The sequence below is a fragment of the Nerophis ophidion genome, linkage group LG20 (assembly GCF_033978795.1).
Source record: "Nerophis ophidion isolate RoL-2023_Sa linkage group LG20, RoL_Noph_v1.0, whole genome shotgun sequence".
Lineage (NCBI taxonomy): Eukaryota > Metazoa > Chordata > Actinopteri > Syngnathiformes > Syngnathidae > Nerophis > Nerophis ophidion.
In genome coordinates, this window is record NC_084630.1 from 3,288,432 (window position 1) to 3,313,653 (window position 25,222).

The following is a 25,222-nucleotide window of genomic DNA, read 5'->3' on the forward strand; positions in this document are numbered from 1 at the left end:
TTTTTTCCATTTTCAAACCAAAAACCGTAAAAAAAAATTTTTTTTTTCTAACTTATTCTTAATACAGATTTTTGGAGGGCAGGATTTTGGTCTGAGCGGCGCGCAAACACTCACATCTAGTGTCATATTAAAACTTAGCATGAACAACATTAACTCTTCATTGCTCAGTTTTGTTTCCCAAGTAATCAAAGCAGGAAAAACAAGGTGTTACAATATAAAATGTATATACAAATTATTTATTGCTTAAAAGGCACAACACTATTACAAATATAACTTCAACCGCTGAAAATGCTTGTCACTTAAAAGCAAAACATTAAGCTGAGAGACAGCTCACATCTTAAATCCCTCGTAGTTGGGATGGCATGGCTAGGTTGGTGCAGCGGCCGTGTCCTTTCGGCCATTGTAGTCACTGCCACTGTGTCCTTGGGCAAGACACTTTGACCACCTGCTCACAGCCACTCACACATGTTAAAGTAACTTAGATATTGGGTTTCACTATGTAAAGCGCTTTGAGTCACTAAAGAAAAGCACTATATAAATATAATTCACTTCACACTTTAGTTATCAATGTTACCAATGTAGTTTTAACAGAGTGACTGAATGTAAATACTAAACTGAACAAATACATTAAAGGTTAGGAATTGAATCATACATTATTCAAAACGTCACACAGTACTTGGTGGAGAAAAGCTTTTCCCTAAGCCATGTCCAAGTCATTTGTGTGTTCTCAAACTTCAGGTCTGTTCACATGTCTTCTTGAGCAGGGAACTTGTGGTGCAGGTGCTGCAGGATTCTAATCCGGTCTGTTCATGTGTCTTCTTGAGCAGGGAACTTGTGGTGCAGGTGCTGCAGGATCCCAATCCATTACAGCAAAGTGTGTAAGTATTGTATTTCCATTCTTATCGTACCAGGGGAAATCTATAGGGCTCCAAACTGAGGGCGACTGACTTGTTAATATTTAATCCATTCATGAGTTAAAATCTTTTGACAGGTTTGGTATTACCAGTGGTGGTGAAGAGGTTTGTTTCGGTTAACACGTTGAGATTAGGAGTACATTAAAAGGACAGCTAGGACTAGTGTGCTTCATGGGTACATAACCTCAAATTATGTTGCATGACAAATGTTATAGAAAATGGATGGTTTTGCCACAGGGTGTCATCCTCCAAGAGCGTCTGCCTCATCATAAAACGAATGTACCTGTGGGAACAAAAACTTAAGAAAAATGCTTGTTCTTCGCCTTGTCGGAAGGTTTTCTCATTGGAAAACTATTCGGTCACTGTTTCATTGATCACTAGCTCTCCACGTTTTTTCCTCAAGGACCAAAAACTGAGAACGAAGACAATGGCCAGCAAAAGCACGACAGTCACAGCCACTGCTGTAATCACTTTATTTCCATTGCTTGTTATTGCCGGTGACTCTGGACAAGTTAGTAGGATCTCACTGTAATTGGTTGCATCGCTCTTGTTCGATAATGGACACTTAAGTTGGATCTCACAGTGTTTGGTATCAAGCAGACTTTCCACCGTACAGCGATATCTTCCACAGTTGTCCTCTGAGATCCTTTTTACAAACAAGTTCTCTCCTGTGGTGTCTTCAATGGCGTTAGGAGGCATCTTCTGGTTTCCACTCGTCTTTGTCCAGCTGTACGTCAGTGGAGGAGTGCCTCGTGACGATTTGCATTTGAGCGTCACGTCATTATTCCCCACAGGCTTTTCTTCCACGGCACACACCGGTGTGCTCAGCTCCTCCATTACTGTTTGGATCTCACTGTAATTGGTTGCATCGCTCTTGTTCAATGATGGGCACTTAAGTTGGATCTCACAATGTTTGGTATCAAGCAGACTTTTCACCGTACAGCGATATCTTCCACAGTTATCCTCTGAGATCCTTTTTACAAACAAGTTCTCTCCTGTGGTGTCTTCAAAGCCTTTAGGAGGCATCTTCTGGTTTCCACTCGTCTTTGTCCAGCTGTACGTCAGTGGAGGAGTGCCTTGTGACGATTTGCATTTGAGCGTCACGTCATTATTCCCCACAGGCTCTCCTTCCACGGCACACACAGGTGTGCTCAGCTCCTCCATTACTGTTTGGATCTCACTGTAATTGGTTGCATCGCTCTTGTTCAATGATGGGCACTTAAGTTGGATCTCACAGTGTTTGGTATCAAGCAGACTTTTCACCGTACAGCGATATCTTCCACAGTTATCCTCTGAGATCCTTTTTACAAACAAGTTCTCTCCTGTGGTGTCTTCAAAGCCTTTAGGAGGCATCTTCTGGTTTCCACTCGTCTTTGTCCAGCTGTACGTCAGTGGAGGAGTGCCTCGTGACGATTTGCATTTGAGCGTCACGTCATTACTCCCCACAGGCTCTCCTTCCACGGCACACACAGGTGTGCTCAGCTTCTCCATTACTGTCAGTTTAATGGTTATAGTGATTTTTTCCTTATCTGTCATCAGGTAGCACTGGTAGGTCCCAGCATCTGACATACGCAGGTCGCTGATACTTATGGAAGCGTCTCCATTGTAGGGGTGAGATGTAAAACGAATCCTGCTTTCATTCTCACCCAAATTGCCACGGTATTCATGAAAAAAAAGTATTTGATCATTTTTTGACATTGTCATTTTCCACTGCACTACGCTCTTTGTGGAGTTAGAGGGATGTGTGCTCTTGCAATCAAGTGTGACGTTTGATCCTTTCTCTGCGTAGTAGGACTTGTTGGAGCTGATTTCAAGAGCACAAGCTGGGCTTGTGGTGTAAAATGCCAGCACTGACACAAAATACCACAGCACAGAAGTCATCATTGGACTGTTGGACAGGAGCTTTCTGTAAAATAAAACATAAATGAGATTGTCTTTTGGGTCTTCACCAGCTCAAGTCCAAGTTCTTGTTGTTAAAGCTCTTTTGCCATCACCATCTTTGGGAAGCGAAATTGAGATTTACATGGCTATATGAACACCTTCCCACACGCTGCTTTGTATCGACTTTATAACTTTTTAATCTATTTTATTGTAAGTTTTTCCCTCTTTTAAATACAAGCTAATTAATAGAACTATTGTTTAACTGGTAGATTACTTTACACAATTGGACTTTCAATCGGACTTGTGAATCTGTTACATACATACATACATACATGTATACATACGTATACATATACACATAGATACATACATACACAAACATATATATATATATATATATATATACACTTACATATTGTTATATACAAATACACACATATATATACAAAAACACACAAATATGTGTATATATATACATACATACATATATATGTATATAAAAGACTAATATGAATTTTTCCATTGATTGTAAAAGACTAACATGTTTTTTCCATTGATTGATTTTCTATATATATATATATATATATACATACACATATATATATGTAACGGGTATAAAAAATACTTTATTTATTTGAGTGAAATTCCTGCTAAAATATGTACATTGTTTTGTAATGCAATGAGGTCCAATTGCGCCATCTGCTGGTACCTGAAAATCTGTAAATATGACCGGAAACCGGAAGCTATTAGCAGACTTCCTGCACTCTGCTAATGGTAAGACATGTTCCGATATTGCTCCGCAAAGTATTGTAAATGACACTAAAGCTAACGTAATGTTCATTGTAAGATACACAATTATTTAACAGCAGTTGAAATGCTATGTTGTGGAATCTTCGTTTTGAATTGGTTGCTCACGTTAGATGTACTACTATTTTGCACTGAAGTCGATATTATTTTCCCCTTTTAGACATCGAAACCAGCAGAGGTGCTAACCACATATTGTGTGTATGTGCATTCTGATCACTCATTGCAGGTAATAATTGTTGCACTATTTGCGTGTTACGTGTCCGTACGTTCATGTTTAAGTTTGAATTGTCCGACATTTTGGCATGGACGCAACGTGGTCTGTCATTTTCGCTAGTCGCCACCAGAGGGTGCTAAAAGTCCATTTAATGATTTTGTCATGTCATGTCTTGTATTGTATTTTGTACTTTTCTATTTTCTATTTCCATCCATCCATCCATCATCTTCCGCTTATCCGAGGTCGGGTCGCGGGGGCAACAGCCTAAGCAGGGAAACCCAGACTTCCCTCTCCCCAGCCACTTCGTCTAGCTCTTCCCGGGGGATCCCGAGGCGTTCCCAGGCCAGCCGGGAGACATAGTCTTCCCAACGTGTCCTGGGTCTTCCCCGTGGCCTCCTACCGGTTGGACGTGCCCTAAACACCTCCCTAGGGAGGCGTTCGGGTGGCATTCTGACCAGATGCCCGAACCACCTCATCTGGCTCCTCTCGATGTGAAGGAGCAGCGGCTTTACTTTGAGTTCCTCCCGGATGGCAGAGCTTCTCACCCTATCTCTAAGGGAGAGACCCGCCACACGGCGGAGGAAACTCATTTGGGCCGCTTGTACCCGTGATCTTATCCTTTCGGTCATGACCCAAAGCTCATGACCATAGGTGAGGATGGGAACGTAGATCGACCGGTAAATTGAGAGCTTTGCCTTCCGGCTCAGCTCCTTCTTCACCACAACGGATCGGTACAACGTCCGCATTACTGAAGACGCCGCACCGATCCGCCTGTCGATCTCACGATCCACTCTTCCCTCACTCGTGAACAAGACTCCTAGGTACTTGAACTCCTCCACTTGGGGCAGGGTCTCCTCCCCAACCCGGAGATGGCACTCCACCCTTTTCCGGGCAAGAACCATGGACTCGGACTTGGAGGTGCTGATTCTCATTCCGGTCGCTTCGCACTCGGCTACGAACCGATCCAGTGAGAGCTGAAGATCCCGGTCAGATGAAGCCATCAGGACCACATCATCTGCAAAAAGCAGAGACCTAATCCTGCGGTTACCAAACCGGAACCCCTCAACGCCTTGACTGCGCCAAGAAATTCTGTCCATAAAAGTTATGAACAGAATCGGTGACAAAGGACAGCCTTGGCGGAGTCCAACCCTCACTGGAAATGTGTTCGACTTACTGCCGGCAATGCGGACCAAGCTCTGGCACTGATCGTACAGGGAACGGACCGCAACAATAAGACAGTCCGATACCCCATACTCTCTGAGCACTCCCCACAGGACTTCCCGAGGGACACGGTCGAATGCCTTCTCCAAGTCCACAAAGCACATGTAGACTGGTTGGGCAAACTCCCATGCACCCTCAAGAACCCTGCCCAGAGTATAGAGCTGGTCCACAGTTCCACGACCAGGACGAAAACCACACTGTTCCTCCTGAATCCGAGGTTCGACTATCCGACGTAGCCTCCTCTCCAGTACACCTGAATAAATCTTACCGGGAAGGCTGAGGAGTGTGATCCCACGATAGTTGGAACACACCCTCCGGTCCCCCTTCTTAAAGAACCACCCCCCCGGTCTGCCAATCCAGAGGTACCGCCCCCGATGTCCACGCGATGCTGCAAAGTCTTGTCAACCAAGACAGCCCCACAGCATCCAGAGCCTTAAGGAACTCTGGGCGGATCTCGTCCACCCCTGGGGCCTTGCCACGGAGGAGCTTTTTAACTACCTCAGCGACCTCAGCCCCAGAAATAGGAGAGTCCACCACAGATTCCCCAGGCACTGCTTCCTCATAGGAAGACGTGTTGGTGGGATTGATGAGGTCTTCGAAGTATTCCTTCCACCTATCCACAACATCCGCAGTTGAGGTCAGCAGAACACCATCCGCACCATACACGGTGTTGATAGTGCACTGCTTCCCCTTCCTGAGGCGGCGGACGGTGGTCCAGAATCGCTTCGAAGCCGTCCGGAAGTCGTTTTCCATGGCTTCCCCGAACTCCTCCCATGTCCGAGTTTTTGCCTCCGCGACCGCCGAAGCTGCACACCGCTTGGCCTGTCGGTACCTGTCCACTGCCTCCGGAGTCCTATGAGCCAAAAGGACCCGATAGGACTCCTTCTTCAGCTTGACGGCATCCCTCACCGCTGGTGTCCACCAAGGGGTTTTAGGATTGCCGTCCCAACAGGCACCAACTACCTTGCGGCCACAGCTTCGATCTGCCGCCTCGACAATAGAGGTGCAGAACATGGTCCACTCGGACTCAATGTCCAGCACCTCCCTCGTGACATGTTCAAAGTTCTTCCGGAGGTGGGAATTGAAACTTTGTCTGACAGGAGACTCTGCCAGACGTTCCCAGCAGACCCTCACAATGCGTTTGGGCCTCCCAGGTCTGTCCGGCATCCTCCCCCACCATCGCAGCCAACTCACCACCAGGTGGTGATCGGTAGAAAGCTCCGCCCCTCTCTTCACCCGAGTGTCCAAAACATGAGGCCGCAAATCCGATGACACAACTACAAAGTCGATCATGGAACTGCGGCCTAGGGTGTCCTGGTGCCAAGTGCACATATGGACACCCTTATGTTTGAACATGGTGTTTGTTATCGACAAACTGTGACGAGCACAAAAGTCCAATAACAAAACACCACTCGGGTTCAGATCCGGGCGACCATTCTTCCCAATCACGCCTCTCCAGGTTTCACTGTCGTTGCCAACGTGAGCGTTGAAGTCTCCCAGTAGGACAAGGGAATCACCCGGGGGAGCACTTTCCAGTACTCCCTCGAGTGTACCCAAAAAGGGTGGGTACTCTGAACTGCTGTTTGGTGCATAAGCACAAACAACAGTCAGGACCCGTCCCCCCACCCGAAGGCGGAGGGAGGCTACCCTTTCGTCCACCGGGTTGAACTCCAACGTACAGGCTTTGAGCCGGGGGGAAACAAGAATTGCCACCCCAGGCCATCGCCTCTCACTGCCGGCAACGCCAGAGTGGAAGAGGGTCCAATCCCTCTCGAGAGAAGTGGTTCCAGAGCCCTTGCTGTGCGTCGAAGTGAGTCCGACTATATCCAGCCGGAATTTCTCGACTTCGCGCACTAGCTCAGGCTCCTTCCCCCCCAGTGACGTGACGTTCCACGTCCCAAGAGCTAGCTTCTGTAGCCGAGGATCGGACCGCCAAGTGCCCTGCCTTCGGCTGGCGCCCAGCTCACAATGCACCCGACCTCTATGGCCCCTGCTATGGGTGGTGAGCCCATTGGAGGGATGACCCACGTTGCCTCTTCGGGCTGTGCCCGGCCGGGCCCCATGGGAACAGGCCCGGCCACCAGGCGCTCGCCATCGTGCCCCACCTCCGGGCCTGGCTCCAGAGGGGGGCCCCGGTGACCCGCGTCCGGGCGAGGGAAATCTGGGTCCATGCTTTTTCTTCTTCATAAAGGTCTTCGAGCTGCTCTTTGTCTGATCCCTCACCTAGAACCTGTTTGCCTTGGGAGACCCTACCAGGGGGCTTTATGCCCCCGGACAACATAGCTCCTAGGATCATTGGGACACGCAAACTCCTCTACCACGATAAGGTTGCAGCTCAGAGAGCTATATCTATTTCATAAATATATAAAAAAGGATGATGTTGGTTAAAAAACAAGTTAAAAATGTATTGTATTGAATTGATTGTAATACCAGTGAAGATAAAAGCAAGTTAAAACCACTATACGATCACACAAAAAAGTATACTGTTAAAAACCATTGTATTAAGTTACACCTGTAATTGTATTTCATGTATTTGTAAAAATATGAAAATGTTATGTATTTGAGCAGACTTCCTGCACTCTGCTAATGACATCGAAACCAGCAGAGGTGCTAACCACATATTGTGTGTATGTGCATTCTGATCACTCATTGCAGCTACCAGTAAAGAACCACATCATCCAAACCAGCCTGTGTGTGGATTCTTGACGGGACGGGTACACAGCAGTTATATATATATATATATATATATATATATATATATATATATATATATATATATATATATATATATATATATATATATATATATACATATATACATTTATATACATATATATGTATACATATATACGTGTATACGTATAAATATATATATGTATATACATAAATATATATATATATACATACATATATGTTATGTATAAATATATATGTATATACAGTTGTGATCAAAATTATTCAACCCCCACACAATTTTGGTGTTTTAGCAAGTTGGATATTTATTCCGTATTTTGTTTATAGTCATATCAAATAAAGATGTGTCAAATAGACAAATGCAACTTAAATTGTAACACTGTATTTTACAAAATAACAATAAAGGACATTTTTCTTAATATCTCATTGACAATATGATTCAACCCCCTAGTTCCATGCATCTTTAGTACTTAGTAGAACAGCCTTTGGCAGTAATAACATCCTTCAAAGGTGATACACAAGCTTCTTGCAAGCATCTACAGGTATTTTAGTCCATTCCTCTTGGGCAAAGGCCTCCAGTTCCTTCATATTCTTGGGCTTGTGTGCTGCAACTGTCTTCTTCAAGTCCCACCACAGCTTTTCTACAGGATTTAGGTCTGGCCACTGTGAAGGCCACTCCAGAGTCTTCCAGCCCTTCTTCTGCAACCACTCTGATGTTGATTTGGAGGTATGCTTGGGATCCTTGTCCTGTTGGAAGGTCCAACGTCTCCCAAGCCTCAGCTTCCTCACTGACTTCATGACATTTGCAGCTAATATATCCTGCTAGGAAATAGAATTCATAATGCCTTGAAAGCGCTGGAGATTCCCGGTACCTGAGGCAGAGAAACAGCCCCAGAGCATGATTGACCCCCCACCATGCTTAACAGTAGGCAAGGTGTTCTTCTCTTTGTAAGCTTCATTTTTTCTCCTCCAGACATAACGTTGATTCATAGGCCCAAAGAGTTCCACTTTTGTCTCATCACTCCATAGAACAGTTTCCCAAAACCTTTGGGGTTTGTCCAGATGATTTTTGGCATACTGTAGTCTATTTTACTTGTGCCTGGTAGTCAGAAGTGGGGTGCTCCTGGGAGTTCTGGCATGGAGGCCTTCATCTCGTAGTGCGCGCCTTATGGTCTGGGACGAAACCTGCGTTCCCCCCTCTGCAATGTCCTGTTGTAGTTCCTCAGCTGTTACCCGGGGGTTTTTCACCACTGTACGCACACAGCATCCTCTTTCTACCACGCCCAGGTAGTGTTTCCACTGTGCCTTTAACTTTAAACTTGCGAATTTTACCCCCAACTGTGTCTCTTGGAATGTGTAATGTCTTTGCTATTTTCTTATATCCATATCCTTTCTTATGAAGGGAAATTACCTCCTCTCTTGACTTCTTTGACCACTCCCTGGACTTCACCATGTTGCAAATACATCATTGACCATCTACAAGAAGCTAAGTTTCACAGTCTTTTTCATTCGATTTAATTGTGGCTCGTTATGGTTCTAATCAGATCTACTGGTGTTTTCAACACCTGATTGAAAAGACTTTATTCAAATTATGTTCTTAAGAGTTATGATCTTCAAGGGGTTGAATAATTTTGTCAATGAGATATTAAGAAAAATGTCCTTTTTTGGTATTTTGTAAAATACAGTGTTACAATTTAAGTTGCATTTGTCTATTTGACACATCTTTATTTGATATGACTATAAACAAAATACAGAATAAATGTCCAACTTGCTAAAACACCAAAATTGTGTGGGGGTTGAATAATTTTGATCACGACTGTGTGTGTGTGTGTGTATGTATATATATATATATATATATATATATATATATATATATATATATATATATATATATATACAAATACAAATACAAAAGACTAATATGATTTTCATCATCGATTGTGTTGTCTTCTATCTTACTAATTAATATTACTATTATTTTCGCAATGTTATGATTGCATTACCTTAGTGTGCTATTTATATATTTTTTTCTTTTTTACGTACTTTTTTGCATTTGACTATTTTACAAATATTTTTTGATGACGTTTTTTAAATGGCGTTAATTTTATCCAGTGTGGACACCTCAAAATCAAACATTTTTCCACAAATCCTCAGTGCCAGGCCGTGTTTTGTTTTTGCTTTGTAATTGTCAAAAAAGTGGTTTGTTTGTGTGTGCGGTTTCTTTTCTATTTTTTGTACAACACTTTGTGTTTGCCATTTTTCTATGTATTATGTGTTTACCATTTATCTATGTATGTAATGAATAAAGTTGGATTTGATTTAAAAGACATCAAAGACCTTTACATGTACTGAATATGACATCATAACTACAAGAACGGAAAAGACCCGACTCACAAAGACTTGTTGCATCATAGGTCAACAATAACAATATTAATGCATTCGCTGACTATCACCAATAATATACTACTGTATTGAATCTATGGATTAGCTATGAAATAAACAGGTCTACGTTTTATAACCAGTATTTATATTTGGTCTCAATGTGCCTGGTCTTTATATATTCTTATATTTATATTGTTATTCTACAAACTTTGCAACACCTTTTCTTTTACATAGAACGTGAACTAAACTTATTGCTATTATGTTGTGAATTAATTATCTCTACAATACAAGGATGGAGTAGAATTAATTCAGCTTTGCTTTTTCTTACTCTTTTTCATAGTTGAATTGTGCAAATGTAACCAGGTGACGTTTCTTAATGTGAACTGTTAAATGAATCCTAACTGTCCATAACCGAGTATGAGCATAATTGTTTACAAGACGCCACTAACACTAAGGTACCACGTTAATTATACAAACCCCTGTTTCCACATGAGTTGGGAAATTGTGTTAGATGTAAATATAAACAGAATACAATGATTTGCAAATCATTTTCAAGCCATATTCAGTTGAATATGCTACAAAGACAACATATTTGATGTTCAAACTGATAAACATTTTTTTTTTTTGCAAATCATTAACTTTAGAATTTCATGCCAGCAACACGTGACAAAGAAGTTGGGAAAGATGGTAATAAATACTGATAAAGTTGAGGAATTCTCATCAAACACTTATCTGGAACATCCCACAGGTGTGCAGGCTAATTGGGAACAGGTGGGTGCCATGATTGGCTATAAAAGCAGCTTCCGTGAATTGCTCAGTCATTCACAAACAAAGATTGGGAAACGGTCACCACTTGATGAACAAATGCGTGAGCAAATTTTCAAACTGTTTAAAAACAACATTTCTCAACGGGCTATTGCAAGGAAGTTAGGAATTTCACCATCTATGGTCCGTAATACCATCAAAAGGTTCAGAGAATCTGGAAAATCACTGCACGTAAGTGATGAATTAACAGACCTTCGTTCCCTCAGGCGGTACTGCATCAAAAAGTGACATCAATCTCTAAAGGATATCACCACATGGGCTCAGGAACACTTCGTAAAACCACTGTCAGTAACTACAGTTTGTCGCTACATCTGTAAGTGCAAGTTAAAACTCTACTATGCAAAGCCAAAGCCATTTATCAACAACATCCAGAAACGCCGCCGGCTTCGCTGGGCCCGAGCTCATCTAAGATGGACTGATGCAAAGTGGAAAAGTGTTCTGGGGTCTGACGAGTCCACATTTCAAATTGTTTTTGGAAATATTCGACGTCGTGTCCTCCGGACTAAAGAGGAAAAGAACCATCAGTACTGTTCTAGGTGCAAAGTTGAAAAGCCAGCATCTGTGATGGTATGGGGGTGCATTAGTGCCCAAGGCATGGGTAACTTACATATCTGTGAAGGCACCATTAATGCTGAAAGGTACATACAGGTTTTGGAGCAACATATGCTGCCATCCAAGCAACGTTATCATGGACGCCCCTGCTTATTTCAGCAAGACAAAGCCAAGTCACTTGTTACAACAGCGTGGCTTCATAGCAAAAGAGTGCGGGTAGTAGACTGGCTTGCCTGTGGTCCAGACCATTGAGAAGGTGTGGCGCATTATGAAGCCTAAAATACCACAACGGAGACCCCGGACTGTTGAACAACTTAAGCTGTACATAAAAAAGAATGGGAAAGAATTACCCCTGAAAAGCTTAAAAAATGTCTCTCCTCAGTTCCCAAAGGTTTATCGAGTGTTGTTAAAAGAAAAGGTGATGTAACACAGTGGTGAACATGCCCTTTCCCAACTACTTTGGCACATGTTGCAGCCATGAAATTCTAAATTAATTATTATTTGCAAAAAAAAAAAAAAGTTTACGAGTTTGAACATCAAATATGTTGTCTTTGTAGCATATTCAACTGAATATGGCTTGAAAAGGATTTGCAAATCATTGTATTCCGTTTATATTTACATCTAACACAATTTCCCAACTCATATGGAAACAGGGTTTATATATTCTGTACATTACAAATGCTAATAAATCCAATGTAGGTCAATATATGTAAAGACATCTGTCAAAATATCAACATAATAGTTTAGTGTCACTTAAGTTTTTTCAATGTGCTCTGATGTTTGCTATTCTATCCTTGCTATTATCTTCTTAATCGCCTTTAACTAGCAGAGCTGATGTGTTTTATAACAGTTTTTTGTTCGGAAAATAAAGGAGTTCATGTTTCCACTGGAATCAACTGATGTCTGAGTGTTTATTTGTCCAGTAAATATTTCCTATGAGACTAACTGCAATGTACTGTATAGGCTACCTCTGCTAACATTAACAGTGCTTCTTTGTGATTTAGCCTTGATTTAAAATGTAAAATACCTGGGAAGTTGTTCTTAATCCAAATTGCCCCAAAAACCTTTGAAATCCTGAAGGAAGTGAAAAAAAGAGTACTTACCAGCACAGAAGAGTGAGTAGGACTCTCTGACATGGACAGCAGCAAACACAGTGTCCGTAACACACGTCTCAAAAGGGATAAAAGAGATGCATATGTCATAATTTGACCTATGAAGTTTAAAGTTAGCCTTTAGATAAAAAGGGATGATGTATAAAAGTGCAGACTACATGATGAAGATAGTGAGGTGGGTTTATCAACAAATGTTTATGTTTAAATAATGAAGGACTTAATCTTTTCATTTAGATGTAAAAAAAAAAGTTAAAAAAAGAAGAATGAAGAGAACACACACGCACATACCCATCATCGGCGGTCACTCCAACGAGTAAGACAATCCTCCTGGTAGGGGGGTATCCCTTTATGGAGGATGCATGTGCGTGACTTTGTTTAACGTGGGGAGACTGGTGCACAGACAGTCCCCACACCATCCTTGACAGACATACCATGAATTGACTAACGTGGACCCCGATTTAAACAAGTTGAAAAACTTATTCGGGTTTAACCATTTAGTGGTCATTTGTACGGAATATGTACTGTACTGTGCAATCTACTACAAACCCTGTTTCCATATGAGTTGGGAAATTGTGTTAGATGTAAATAGAAACAGAATACAATGATTTGCAAATCATTTTCAACCCATATTCAGTTGAATATGCTACAAAGACAACAATTTGATGTTCAAACTGATCAACATTTTTTTTGTTTGCAAATAATTATTAACTTTAGAATTTGATGCCAGCAACACGTGACAAAGAAGTTGAGAAAGGTTGCAATAAATACTGATAAAGTTGAGGAATACTCATCAAACACTTATTTGTAACATCCCACAGGTGTGCAGGCTAATTGGGAACAGGTGGGTGCCATGATTGGGTATAAAAGCAACTTCCATGAAATGCTAAGTAAATAACAAACAAGGATGGGGTGAGGGTCACCACTTTGTAAGCAAATTGTCGAACAGTTTTAGAACAACATTTCTCAACGAGCCATTGCAAGGAATTTAGGGATTTTTACCATCTACGGTCCGTAAAATCATCAAAAGGTTCAGAGAATCTGGAGAAATCACTGCACGTAAGCGATAATATTATGGACTTTTGATCCCTCAGGTGGTACTGCATCACAAACCGACATCAGTGTGTAAAGGATATCACCACATGGGCTCAGGAAGACTTCATAAAACCACTGTCAGTAACTACAGTTGGTCGCTACATCTGTAAGTGCAAGCAAAACCCATTTTTCAACAATAACCAGAAACACCGCCGGCTTCGCTGGGCCTGAGATCACCTATGATGGACTGATGCAAAGTAAAAAGTGTTTTGAGGTCTGACGAGTCCACATTTCAAATTATATTTGGAAACTGTGGACGTGGTGTCCTCCTGAACAAAGAGGAAAATAACCATCCGGATTGTTATAGGCGCAAAGTTGAAAAGCCAGCATGTGTGATGGTATGGGGGTGTATTAGTGCCCAAGGCATGGGTAACTTACACATGTGTGAAGGCACCATTAATGCTGAATGGTCCATACAGGTTTTGGAACAACATATGTTGTCATCCAAGCAACTTTATAATGTACGCCCCTGCTTATTTCAGTTAGACAATGCCAAGGCACGTGTTACAACAGCGTGGTTTCGTAGTAAAAGAGTGCGGGTACTTTCCTGGCCCGCTTGCCGTCCAGACCTGTCTCCCATCAAAAATGTGTGGCGCATTATGAAGCGTAAAATACGACAGCGGAGACCCCGGACTGTTGAACGACTAAAGCTCTACATAAAACAAGAATGAGAAAGAATTCCACTTTCAAAGCTTCAACAATTAGTTTCCTCAGTTCCCAAACGTTTATTGAGTGTTGTTAAAAGAAAAGGTGATGTAACACAGTGGTGAACATGCCCTTTCCCAACTACTTTGGCACGCGTTGCAGCCATGAAAATCTAAGTTAATTATTATTTGCAAAAAAAAATAAAGTTTATGAGTTTGAACATCAAATATCTTGTCTTTGTAGTGCATTCAATTGAATATGGGTTGAAAAGGATTTGCAAATCATTGTATTCTGTTTATATTTACATCTAACACAATTTCCCAACTCATACGGAAACGGCGTTTGTAATACAAGTTTCAGGCTATCAATCATCCCGGGTCAAGGTCCAGTAGCATGGAGTCCAAGATGACTGGGGACCCTTTTCTGCTGCAGTCTTCATCCGCCACTCCAGCCGTTGTGACGCTTCATAGGGTTAGCAGTCATCCTCCGCCTGCTCCCCCGTTGAGGTCTCGGGTTATTTCCCCATAACTGGGCCCACATAGATGTGGGGGTGCCTTCTTCCGCCATCGCAGCCGTTGTGGTGGTTCATTCATCTACCGTCTTCCGCCTGCTCCCCCGTTGAGGTCTTCACTGTAAGCCTGGCTAGGGGGCAGTCTGGTACTAGGCCTTTGCCAAGGGCCACCTGGGGTAACAGTTGTAAAGGGGTTAACCTCCTAGTGCCCCAAGACACCATAGAGCAGTGGTTCTCAAATGGGGGTACTTGAAGGTATGCCAAGGGGTACGTGAGATTTTAAAAATATTCTAAAAATAGCAACAATTCAAAAATCATTTATACATATATTTAATGAATAATACTTCAACAAAATATGAATGTAAGTTCATGAACTGTGCAAAAAATGCAACAATGCAATATTCAGTGTTGACAGCTAGATTTTTTTGTGGACATGTTCCATAAATATTGATGTTAAAAATTTCTTTTTTGTGAAGAAATGTTTATAATGAAGTCCATGAATCCAGATGGATCTCTATTGCAATCCTTCAAGTTGATGATAACTTCTATGTGTAGAAATCTGTATTTATAATTTAATCACTTGTTTATTTTTCCACAAGTTTTTAGTTATTTTTATATCTTTTTTCCAAAGAGTTCAAGAAAGACCACTACAAATGAGCAATATTTTGCACTGTTATACAATTTAATAAATCAGAAACTGATGACATAGTGCTGTATTTTACTTCTTTATCTCCTTTTTTAAACCAAAAATGCTTTGCTCTGATTAGGGGGTACTTGAATTAATAAAAATGTTCACAGGGGGTACATCACTGAAAAAAGGTTGAGAACCACTGCCCTATGCAGATCAAGTGCTGTGCTTAGGGCCCCACAACCTATGGTGGGCCTCGTTTTACGTGAAGAAAGGCATGTAAAATGTCAATGAATGACAGGGTGAGTCATGTAAAATGTTACAGCAAACATATTCATCGCCACTTTCTGCGTTGTCACTGGAAAGTGTGTAATGACAATTGACCCCACCGGGTTTGACAAACTCCTGTGGCATTAGTGCTTCTCTTCGAAAGCATGTAGTAGTAGTGGGTTTGAATCCCAGTCAAAAATGTATTAAAAGATCAGAACATTTCGGTTTTTGGATCTTAAAATTGTTATATTTCACACACACAAAACAATTAAACTATGTATTTCTCGTGAATTAATTTTAGTACAAAACCAGCACCAAATTATATTTTTTCCATCCATCCATTTTACTACCGCTTGTCCCTTTTCGGGGTCATAGGAGTGCTGGAGCTAGGGCTGGGCGATATGGCCTTTTTTTAATATCTCAATATTTTTCGGCAATATCGCAATACACGATATATATTTCGATATTTTGCTTTGGCCTTGAATGAACACTTGATACATATAATCACAGCAGTATGATGATTCTATGTGTCTACATTAAAACATTCTTCTTCATACTTCATTAATATATGCTCATTTTAAACTTTCATGCAGAGAAGGAAATCACAACTAAGTCGTGCAGGACATTTTAAGTGTCAAATAAAAATGAGCTGCATAACAGGAAATCAAATAGTGTTCATCCTTAGCTATGTGGTTTGATTGATTGATTGATTGATTGATTGATTGATTGAAACTTGTATTAGTAGATTGCACAGTACAGTACATATTCCGTACAATTGACCACTAAATGGTAACACCGAATAAGTTTTTCATCTTGTTTAAGTCGGGGTACACGTTAATCAATTCATGGTAAGAACCGTAGGTTACTACGGACGGTATTAAATTCTGTTGTTGACTTTTTTTTTTGATGGTGTTACTAGTGTTTTAGTGAGATGTTGATGTGCGGAGTAAGCACTCTTCATTCTCTAACAGGTGACTTTTCAAATGATGCCACATATTAGCAGTGCTGCTACTTTTTGTAGCAACACTTTTGCCCCACACTTGACAAATTACGGTTGTCTGTTCGAAATATTCCCACTTGAAGCCAAACCACCGCCAGACGATGAACCCCCTGCTGTTTTTCTTAGGAATTAATTCTTCCTTCATTCGCATCTTCTTCCTATCGTATTACCACTCGCACGGCTCTGCTAGCATCAGAGCTAATGTTACCCTTGCTGCTACCTCTCTACTCCGCGAGGGCGTATACGTATGTGACGTATGACGTGACGTGTGTAAGAAGGTGCGCACAGGAGAGACAGGAAAGAGTGAGAAGAGCCTGTAATGTACTACTCGAAGCTAAAAGCAACTGCGTGAGAACATATACTTGAATATCCCGATATAGTCATTTTCTATATCGCACAGAGACAAACCCTCAATATATCGTGTATATCGATATATCGCCCAGCCCTAGCTGGAGCCTATCCCAGCTGCATTCTAAAAATGTATTTAAAAAGTAGAAAAATCTAATATTTTGTAATGGTGGCGGCCTCCAAACATATTTCTGCTTAAGGCCCTATTTAGCTTGTAGACCTAGGACATGCTTTAAGGACTATGTCCCACTAGTGATATAGCACCTTAGTGACCTTGGGAGTGGAGTTAGAGGACTATGTCCCACTTGCAAAATAACACCTTAGTGACCTTGGGAGTGGAGTTAGAGGACTATGTCCCTCTTGCAAAATAACACCTTGGTGACCTTGGGAGTGGAGTTAGAGGACTATGTCCCTCTTGCAAAATAACACCTTGGTGACCTTGGGAGTGGAGTTAGAGGACTATGTCCCACTTGCAAAATAACACCTTGGTGACTTTGGGAGTGGAGTTAGAGGAAGTGGTCGGAGACAGGGACTGCTGACAGATTGCTGTATCTGTAACCAACAACTAGGATTAGCTGAGGAGGAAATAATGGATGGATGAACATGACTATAATTTGTCTGGTATACAGTAAAAGAAGATGGATGGATGTTGTCATTATCATGGAAGAAAATGTTTTGCTGCCTCTAATATTTTCTTACACATCTGAAAGAACAGAGACCAACGAAACAGAAATTGCACTCAAAAAAATCTTTATTAAAGGTACAGACATTAACATGTAATTTCAATATTAGTCATACAAGTTTTAAGGGAAACCACTTTTTTCCAGAATTTTGCCTATCATTCGCAATACATGAGGAGATATGTATTTTTATGCATGCTAAATATTAAATACATACCATCAAAAGTCTGCTTACAATGGAGGCTATGCGAGCCGCTGTATTCTGCCTATAAAACCCTTAAGAAAACATCCAAACACCTCATTAAAGTTGTATATACATGATGTAAGTATACAGTATGTGTAATGTAGTAATGGGCACATTTATAATAACATTTAATTTTTACGTTGTTTGATCATTTTAATGCAATAATTTGGCACATTATTTTAAAAAGGGTTGTGAAGGATAGGCAAAATTCCCCAAAAATTGCAGTTCTCTTTAAGAAAGCTTACCATTCCAAATATAAAACATCTTAAACGTAACGATAAATGACACTGGAGTAATGCACACATCTCACTTTTTAACACTCAAGTAAAAAAAGTTAACTATTGTGAAGTGAATTATATTTATATAGCACTTTTCTCTAGTGACTCAAAGCGCTTTACATAGTGAAACCCAATATCTAAGTTACATTTAAACCAGTGTGGGTGGCACTGGGAGCAGGTGGGTAAAGTGTCTTGCCCAAGGACACAACGGCAGTGACTAGGATGGCGAAAGCGGGAACCGAACCTGCAACCCTCAAGTTGCTGGCACGGCCGCTCTACCAACCGAGCTATGCCGCCCCTTAAAGGCTTCTGATCGAAGGTAAAACCATGAAATGACTTAACTAGCAAAGAAGTGACAACACTGTGGTCACACTGGAATGGTGCTGCTTTGAATGTCTGTTTGCCAATAGAACCTTTGACTTTAATTTTGACAAATCCATTTTTTGGCCTATCAATATTGTAAGTAATTTAAAGTAATATCTGTTAAAAATATATTATGTTTTACATTTATTTCACAGTTTTCATCTTAGTTGGCGTTCAGTGTATGCTGTGAAAACTTAAATATTTATCTTGTTCTCTTGTATTTTTCTCTCAACATCACTTTCTGACTGTTCCTCCTTCTGGAGCCGGAATGAACAAATTGATTTATTAAAATAAATGTGACACTATGTGATTATCATCAATAAATAGCAGCGATTCCACTACTATTAGTTAGCATTTAAAGCAACACGCACACTAGGACCTAAATCAATCTGAAACAACAAAACATGATATGATCATAACAGGGTTTTTAAGTACCCAGCAAAGACATTGCATGATGTAATAGTAAAATATGAGTATAAGGTATATGTATCATGAAGAACAAAGAACATCTCCACTTCATCTCCAAGTGAGATGATGTCCCCTCAGCGATGGAGACATCTTTGTGTTCCTGGAGGAAGAAGATGACAGCATATTACCCACAAAAGTTAATCCAAGCTCAAGATCATCTTCACACCGAGTCCAAAAACATTTGGAAGTGCAAACAGTGCTTGTGAGTTAACTCACTGTGTGCCAGCTGCTGTGTCTCACTCAGATCCAGACCGAGTAAACCTTACGATCACTGTGTCCCAGTAGGTAGTGTGAGCTGTCAAACAAACACAAACGCACCGTTAGCCGCTTACTCATGCTAACCAAACACCTCACTCATTAAAGAAAGTGCATCCAGAAGGTTCCTCATCACTCGCATGAGATCTTTGAGGTGAGATTTAGTAACTTGATGTTTCTCTCTTACTTCCTCTTAATGAGTCAGCAAGATAAGTGTGCACACGTGATGTCCACTGAAAAAAAGGGGACATTCTGGTAGATTTGCTGTCAGAGATGATTAAATTAAAATAATATTAGAGGACACTATTAAAAGAGGAAAAGGAAGACACAATAAGGCTTTTTTTCTGATCAGAAATGGTGAGTTTGACAGGTAGGGTGATGCTGGGCTGAGGAAAAGACGACAAGAAAAAGACAGAAGATATGTAACTCACTGCGTCTGTGACGCTTGACAATCCAAAAGATGATGGCCGACAGAAGGACAGCCGCAGCAATGACCCCCACCGTGGCAACAGCAACGTTGACGCTCGACTTTTCTGTTGAGAGCGGAAAGCATAACTGGGTTGACAAAGCATGGCAAGGAAATCTTAAGTACTTTGCGTGTAAACATCAACCATTGTCATCATGACATAGAATATAACAAAGTTAAGTGAGTTTGAGGTTAAGTTTATTTGGAACATGCAAGCATACAACATGATACATCACAATTTCCAGTTTCTCTTTTCAACATGTTGGAAAAAGGAGTAGGAAGAAGCAGAGCGTATTTAATCCTACCCCTTTTCTTTACATAACAGTTGCTTAAACTTTTGTTCACTTCCTTTTCTCAATGTAATCACAATATACTCCATAAGTAATCACAATAAAAATAAATAAATAAATAATTGGTGAAGTAAGTTTTAGTCCAAATACGAGATAAGTAAGATTATTTTGAGAATGAAAGAATGAATGGGTGAATAAATTCCGAATGTTTATCTTGGTTCTTCTTTTTTGTACTTTGTAAACACTTCCAGTTTGAAGAGTTTCTTGAAGTGGATCATATTAGTACATTGTTTGATGTCTTTGCTTAATCCATTCCATAATTTAATTCCACATACAGATATACTGAAGGTCTTAAGTGTTGTACGTGCGTACAAATGTTTTAAATTATATTTTTCTCTAAGATTATATTTCTCTTTTGTTGAGAAGAATTGTTGTACAATATATTCTAGGGTAGAGGTTATACTTTGCTTTGTGTATAATTTTAACTGTTTGCAATTCCACTATGTCGTGGAATTTCAGTATCTTTGATTCAATAAATAAAAGGTTTGTATGTTCTCTATACCCAACATTATGTATTATTCTGACTGATCTTTTTTGTAACACTGTTAGTGAATGAAGTGCACTTTTGTAGTTATTTCCCCATATTTCTCTACAGTAACTCAGATATGGTAACACTAGTGAGCAGTACAGAATATGAAGTGTTTTTTGGTCTAAAACATATTTGGCTTTATTCATTATTGACGTGTTTCTTTCTACTTTATGTTGTATATTTTTTACATGAGTTTTCCAGTTCAATTTATCATCAATCATTATACCTAGAAATTTGGTTTCATTTACTCTATTAATTTCTATTCTGTCTATTTGTATTTGTGTAAGATGATTATTTGCACTTTCTAGCGCTCATCTAATAATCTCCAGTTAGAACTTAGCATAAAAGCATTCTTGGCCTTACAGACAATATACAATTATTTTGAAAAGTGCACATTTCTCTTACTCCTGTGTTAAAAAAGATTCCACAAAAAAAGAGACTGAAGAGGATGGAGGATTATACAAAACAAATATTTTAGAATTACGCTGACTCACATTAGGGTGAAACATTCAAAAGGAGTATTCCATTCTATCTCTGTATTAGATCTTCTCTTTACTAAATTTCATGTCTCCATGTTTTTAAAGCAGAAGTATTCAAATTTATTCAATATTTATACTGCTATGTTTTAGTGCTGCAAAGTTAATATTTGAAATATGAATTTGATCTTATTTGATCTTCCATCCATCCATCCATTTTCTACCGCTTATACTCATGTTTAAATAACCACTCAGAATATATTTAGGTCTGGACTTAATGTCTCATATTTACAGTCTAAAATTGTCCCTTTGTTTGTTTACCTTCCAGATGATCTGTGGACTTACTGTGACCAGGAGTTGGACGGGTAGCCTCCGAGTTGTTGAGACTGGGTCGGGTGGTTGCTTCCATTGTTGTGTTCAGCCAGGTAGTAGTTTGGTTGCCATTGGAAGTACCGCTGGTTGTTGGTCTGACAGTGATGGTGGTAGGCCATGAGGTCGCTTGGCTGGTATTACCAGAGGTGGTTGTGTTGAGGTCTGGATAGAAAGTAGAATGAACAAGTGTAAAGTTAAAAGTGATTCACACAAATAAATTAATAAATGGGTTAGTTGGTACGTGTGCGGGTTGACCTAGATTCTGTTGTAGATCACCACATAGCAGCTGATACAGCAATGTGCTAATTACATAGTATGGATCAATATAAGGGACAATTAGACTTATGATGAGAAACATTTGGGGTGTGACTATTAGTTTTAATAACAATGTGATGCAAATCATAATTTGTGGCTGGTAATACGATTCAAGGACGATTTTCTTTTTTTTTGGATGATTCGATACAAAACGATTGAAGTAAGTAGAAATTTTTAGCAAAAAAGAAGTCAAGCAGTATGACTGTCAAATAAATACTGGACACTGCAGATGAAGTTTCTAATATTCCTGTTAGTTCTTGTAAAGAAATCATGCATAAATGAATGATACATACAAACAAGCAAGTAAACAATAATTAATGGCCAATGCATTTACATATTATTTAAATAAATCTATTTTAATCTTTTATTACAAGATGGCGCTGCTATAGTGGCTGCTGGTGGCAGGAGCTCTCTGCTCTTCCTGATGTTTCCCTTTTGTTTTCATGTGGGTTTTTTGGCCTTTAGATCCAGAACCCTTTGGGACTGTGTGAAAAGGGGCAATTTTGTGACTTCTGCGGCGCTTTTTTGTGAACTTCTGGATCTGCCTCCTGGGAGCCTTTTGGCCGTGGAGACCAGCTGCTGTGTCTCTGCCACACCTCAGTCCGTTTGGAGAGACTGGAGGAGATGCGGATGAAGAGACAGGGCTGCGGAGCTACAGAGAGCGCCGGAACAGACAAGCTTCACAGTCTCTTGGCTGAATGAGCGAGTCGGACACCTCGGTCTCTGCCTTTTTTTGTTTTAGTGACTGATGGCGAAGACGCCACAGACGGGCAGACAGACTTGAGTAACATTTAACGTCCTCATTGTCAAAGTGCTGAACTTCATATAGAGTCGGACATTCTTACATCCAATGTTTTCTTTTCCTAGTTATAATTACATCGATTGACTGGCTTTTAAAATTATGTTAGAGCAATACATATTTTCCGGAAGGTCAACCTGCCGAGCACGGATCAATGGAGTTGAATTTTAGGAATATACATTGATAGATCATTCAATGGATGAATGGTTTCACCCCTAATTTACATCAATGTACAATTCAACCACATGTCTTTCTCACCTTCACCGCTCGCGTTGCTCAGGATGCTTCTGATCACCAGAACGGTGACGATGTCCTCCTTGACACCAGTCAGCTGAAACACACATTCGTACTTGCCATCCATGTTGGCCATCACGTTCAGGTCCACAGACATCTGGAAGGTTCCGTCTTGGAGCATTTCTCCGTGCTTCACGCCCTCGTGCAGCTTCTCGCCGTCTTTCCTCCAAAACAGGACGGCTTTGTCGGGGTAGAAACCTGTTGCGTTGCAGCTGACCGGAGAAGATGGTGTCTCCTGGAGTAGGGACACCTTTGGAAGCTCTGCACAGGAAGTGAGGTCATGTATGAACAGTGGACAATATGGAGAGAAGGTGTGGAAGGAGTAAATATGGGCGGAAAGGGAGAAAATAGGAAAAGTATAACGAGAGTGTGGTTTGTAATGCTAATAATGATGCTATATAGAGAACATGCTAACATGGTTACAAAAGTGAAAGTAAATGTGAGTTTCTACCTGTTCTTGTTAAGATGCTCACAAACATCCTCAAGACAGAAGGACACTCCTCAGTGTAGAACTTCAAGGTGACTGGGGGAGGCTTGTTATCTTCCCAGATCAGCTTGACGTGATCCCCTTGATCCTTTGCTAAGGTCCAATGCCGAAATGGCACGTCAGCAAATCCTAAGTCTTCCGCATACCAACCTCTGATCTCATCAGTCTCATCATTCAATTCACATCCAGAACTCCACACAGCTAAGTGAAAACCTGAGAGAGTAAGAAGACATAGTTATGTGAAACTTGATTCCTTTTACTGACTCAAGTTCCTAAGAGTCACTGACTAAAGTGTCTATCGGGGTACTTCTTTCACTTAAGTTACTCATCACAAAGGCATGTGCTGAAACTTAAACATATGCAACAAGTTCCCTCCTTGGATTCAAGTCTTGATCAACTGAGTTTCACTAGTTAGTGAAACTCAGTAAAATCAGTACATTTTAGTGTTTGCCAAGTAACCTTAAGTCAGTAAAACTTGAGCCTTCACCGAGTCAGTGAGTTGGGGAAACTTGCCAAATGAGCAAGTGAATTTATTGTTTTATTGCGCTTATGATTCCGCCTGGGCAGGAAGGAGAAAAAGGAGCCGTTTCGAGACATGGACCAGATTTGTAGCTTTGCACAATTAATGACATGTTACCTTTTTTAATCTAGCTCACAGTAGCAGGTATAAGTAAGGGAATAGGTGACTTGAGATAATTTATTATCAAGGACTCATTCATAACCTGCATATTCCTAACAAAAAGTGTTGTAATGCAAAGGAAAACCTTAACACCATGACACAGAGATACACACACACACACACACACACAAGTACATGCACACACACACACAAATCATTCTAGGATGGGCAGAGACAACATATAAGTGCAGTAATGTGTGCGTTTTACAAAGTAATGTGTGCATACAGAGTATTAAAATAGAAATCAAACATAACTTAACAGTTAGAAGTTCAACATAAACAAACCTTCAGTTCGATTCAAATTCTTCAAATAAGTTTCGAATCTGTTTGTTGCGAACTGCTCACGAGCAACAGCCTTCTCGGTCGCTCTCTGCCAGTACTGAGGATCTTCTGCTGTGAGTTTTCTCAACCAGTCCTGTACGGGTACTACTACTCTGCTCTTGTTGCTGCTGTAGGAGTAGATGTATTTGTCAACCAAAGCAGCGTCCTCATAGTATTCGTGGAGCTTTGAATCTCGATAGTCCACCACTCGCATATGCCACAGATCGTAATTCTCTAAAAGAAAAAGAAAAAAAAGATATTTATTTACATTTTATTTCATGTTCATCAATCATTTAAGCAGTTTAGTCTTCAGTCATGTCCTGATGTGCAGTGCTAGATCCATCCATCCATCCATCCATCCATCCATCCATCCATTAATCCATCCATCCATCTTCTTCTGCTCATCTCAAGTAGGGTCGCAGGAGCAGCAGCCTAAGAGGAGAAGCATATACTTCCCTCTCCCCAGCTACTTTCTTCCATCTCTTCCCGGGGGATCTTGAGGCATTCCCAGGCCAGCTGGGAGTCATGGTCTCTCCATCGTGGCCTGGGTCTTCACCGTGGTCGGACACGCCCTCAACACCCCCCTAGGGAGGCGTTTGGGGACCACTCTGATCAGATGCCTGAGCCACATCATCTCTCGGTTTGGAGGATCAGCAGCTTTACTGTGAGCTCCTCCTGAATGACAGAGCTTCTCACCTGATCTCTAAGGGAGAGGCCCTGCCACCCGGCGGAGGAAACTCCTTTTTCATT

At 40.8% G+C, this 25,222-nt stretch overlaps 2 protein-coding genes across 2 annotated transcripts; both read right to left on the reverse strand.

Moving 5' to 3' along the window:
- Nucleotides 1-1,055: 1,055 nt before the first annotated feature.
- Nucleotides 1,056-2,408, reverse strand: LOC133538556 (coxsackievirus and adenovirus receptor homolog). Its single transcript, XM_061880210.1, has one exon. It carries the CDS (start codon nt 2,403-2,405, stop codon nt 1,266-1,268), a length of 1,140 nt encoding a protein of 379 aa, XP_061736194.1. The 5' UTR covers nt 2,406-2,408; the 3' UTR covers nt 1,056-1,265.
- A 15,421-nt stretch (nt 2,409-17,829) lies between these two features.
- On the reverse strand, nt 17,830-24,811 carry LOC133538644 (H-2 class I histocompatibility antigen, alpha chain-like). Its single transcript, XM_061880325.1, has 7 exons — nt 24,437-24,811; nt 23,437-23,685; nt 22,950-23,246; nt 21,551-21,739; nt 19,816-19,917; nt 19,346-19,424; nt 17,830-19,229 (listed from the first exon to the last, which is right to left on the reverse strand). Exons 1-6 carry the CDS (start codon nt 24,684-24,686, stop codon nt 19,366-19,368), a joined length of 1,146 nt encoding a protein of 381 aa, XP_061736309.1. The 5' UTR covers nt 24,687-24,811; the 3' UTR covers nt 17,830-19,229; nt 19,346-19,365.
- Nucleotides 24,812-25,222: the final 411 nt, after the last annotated feature.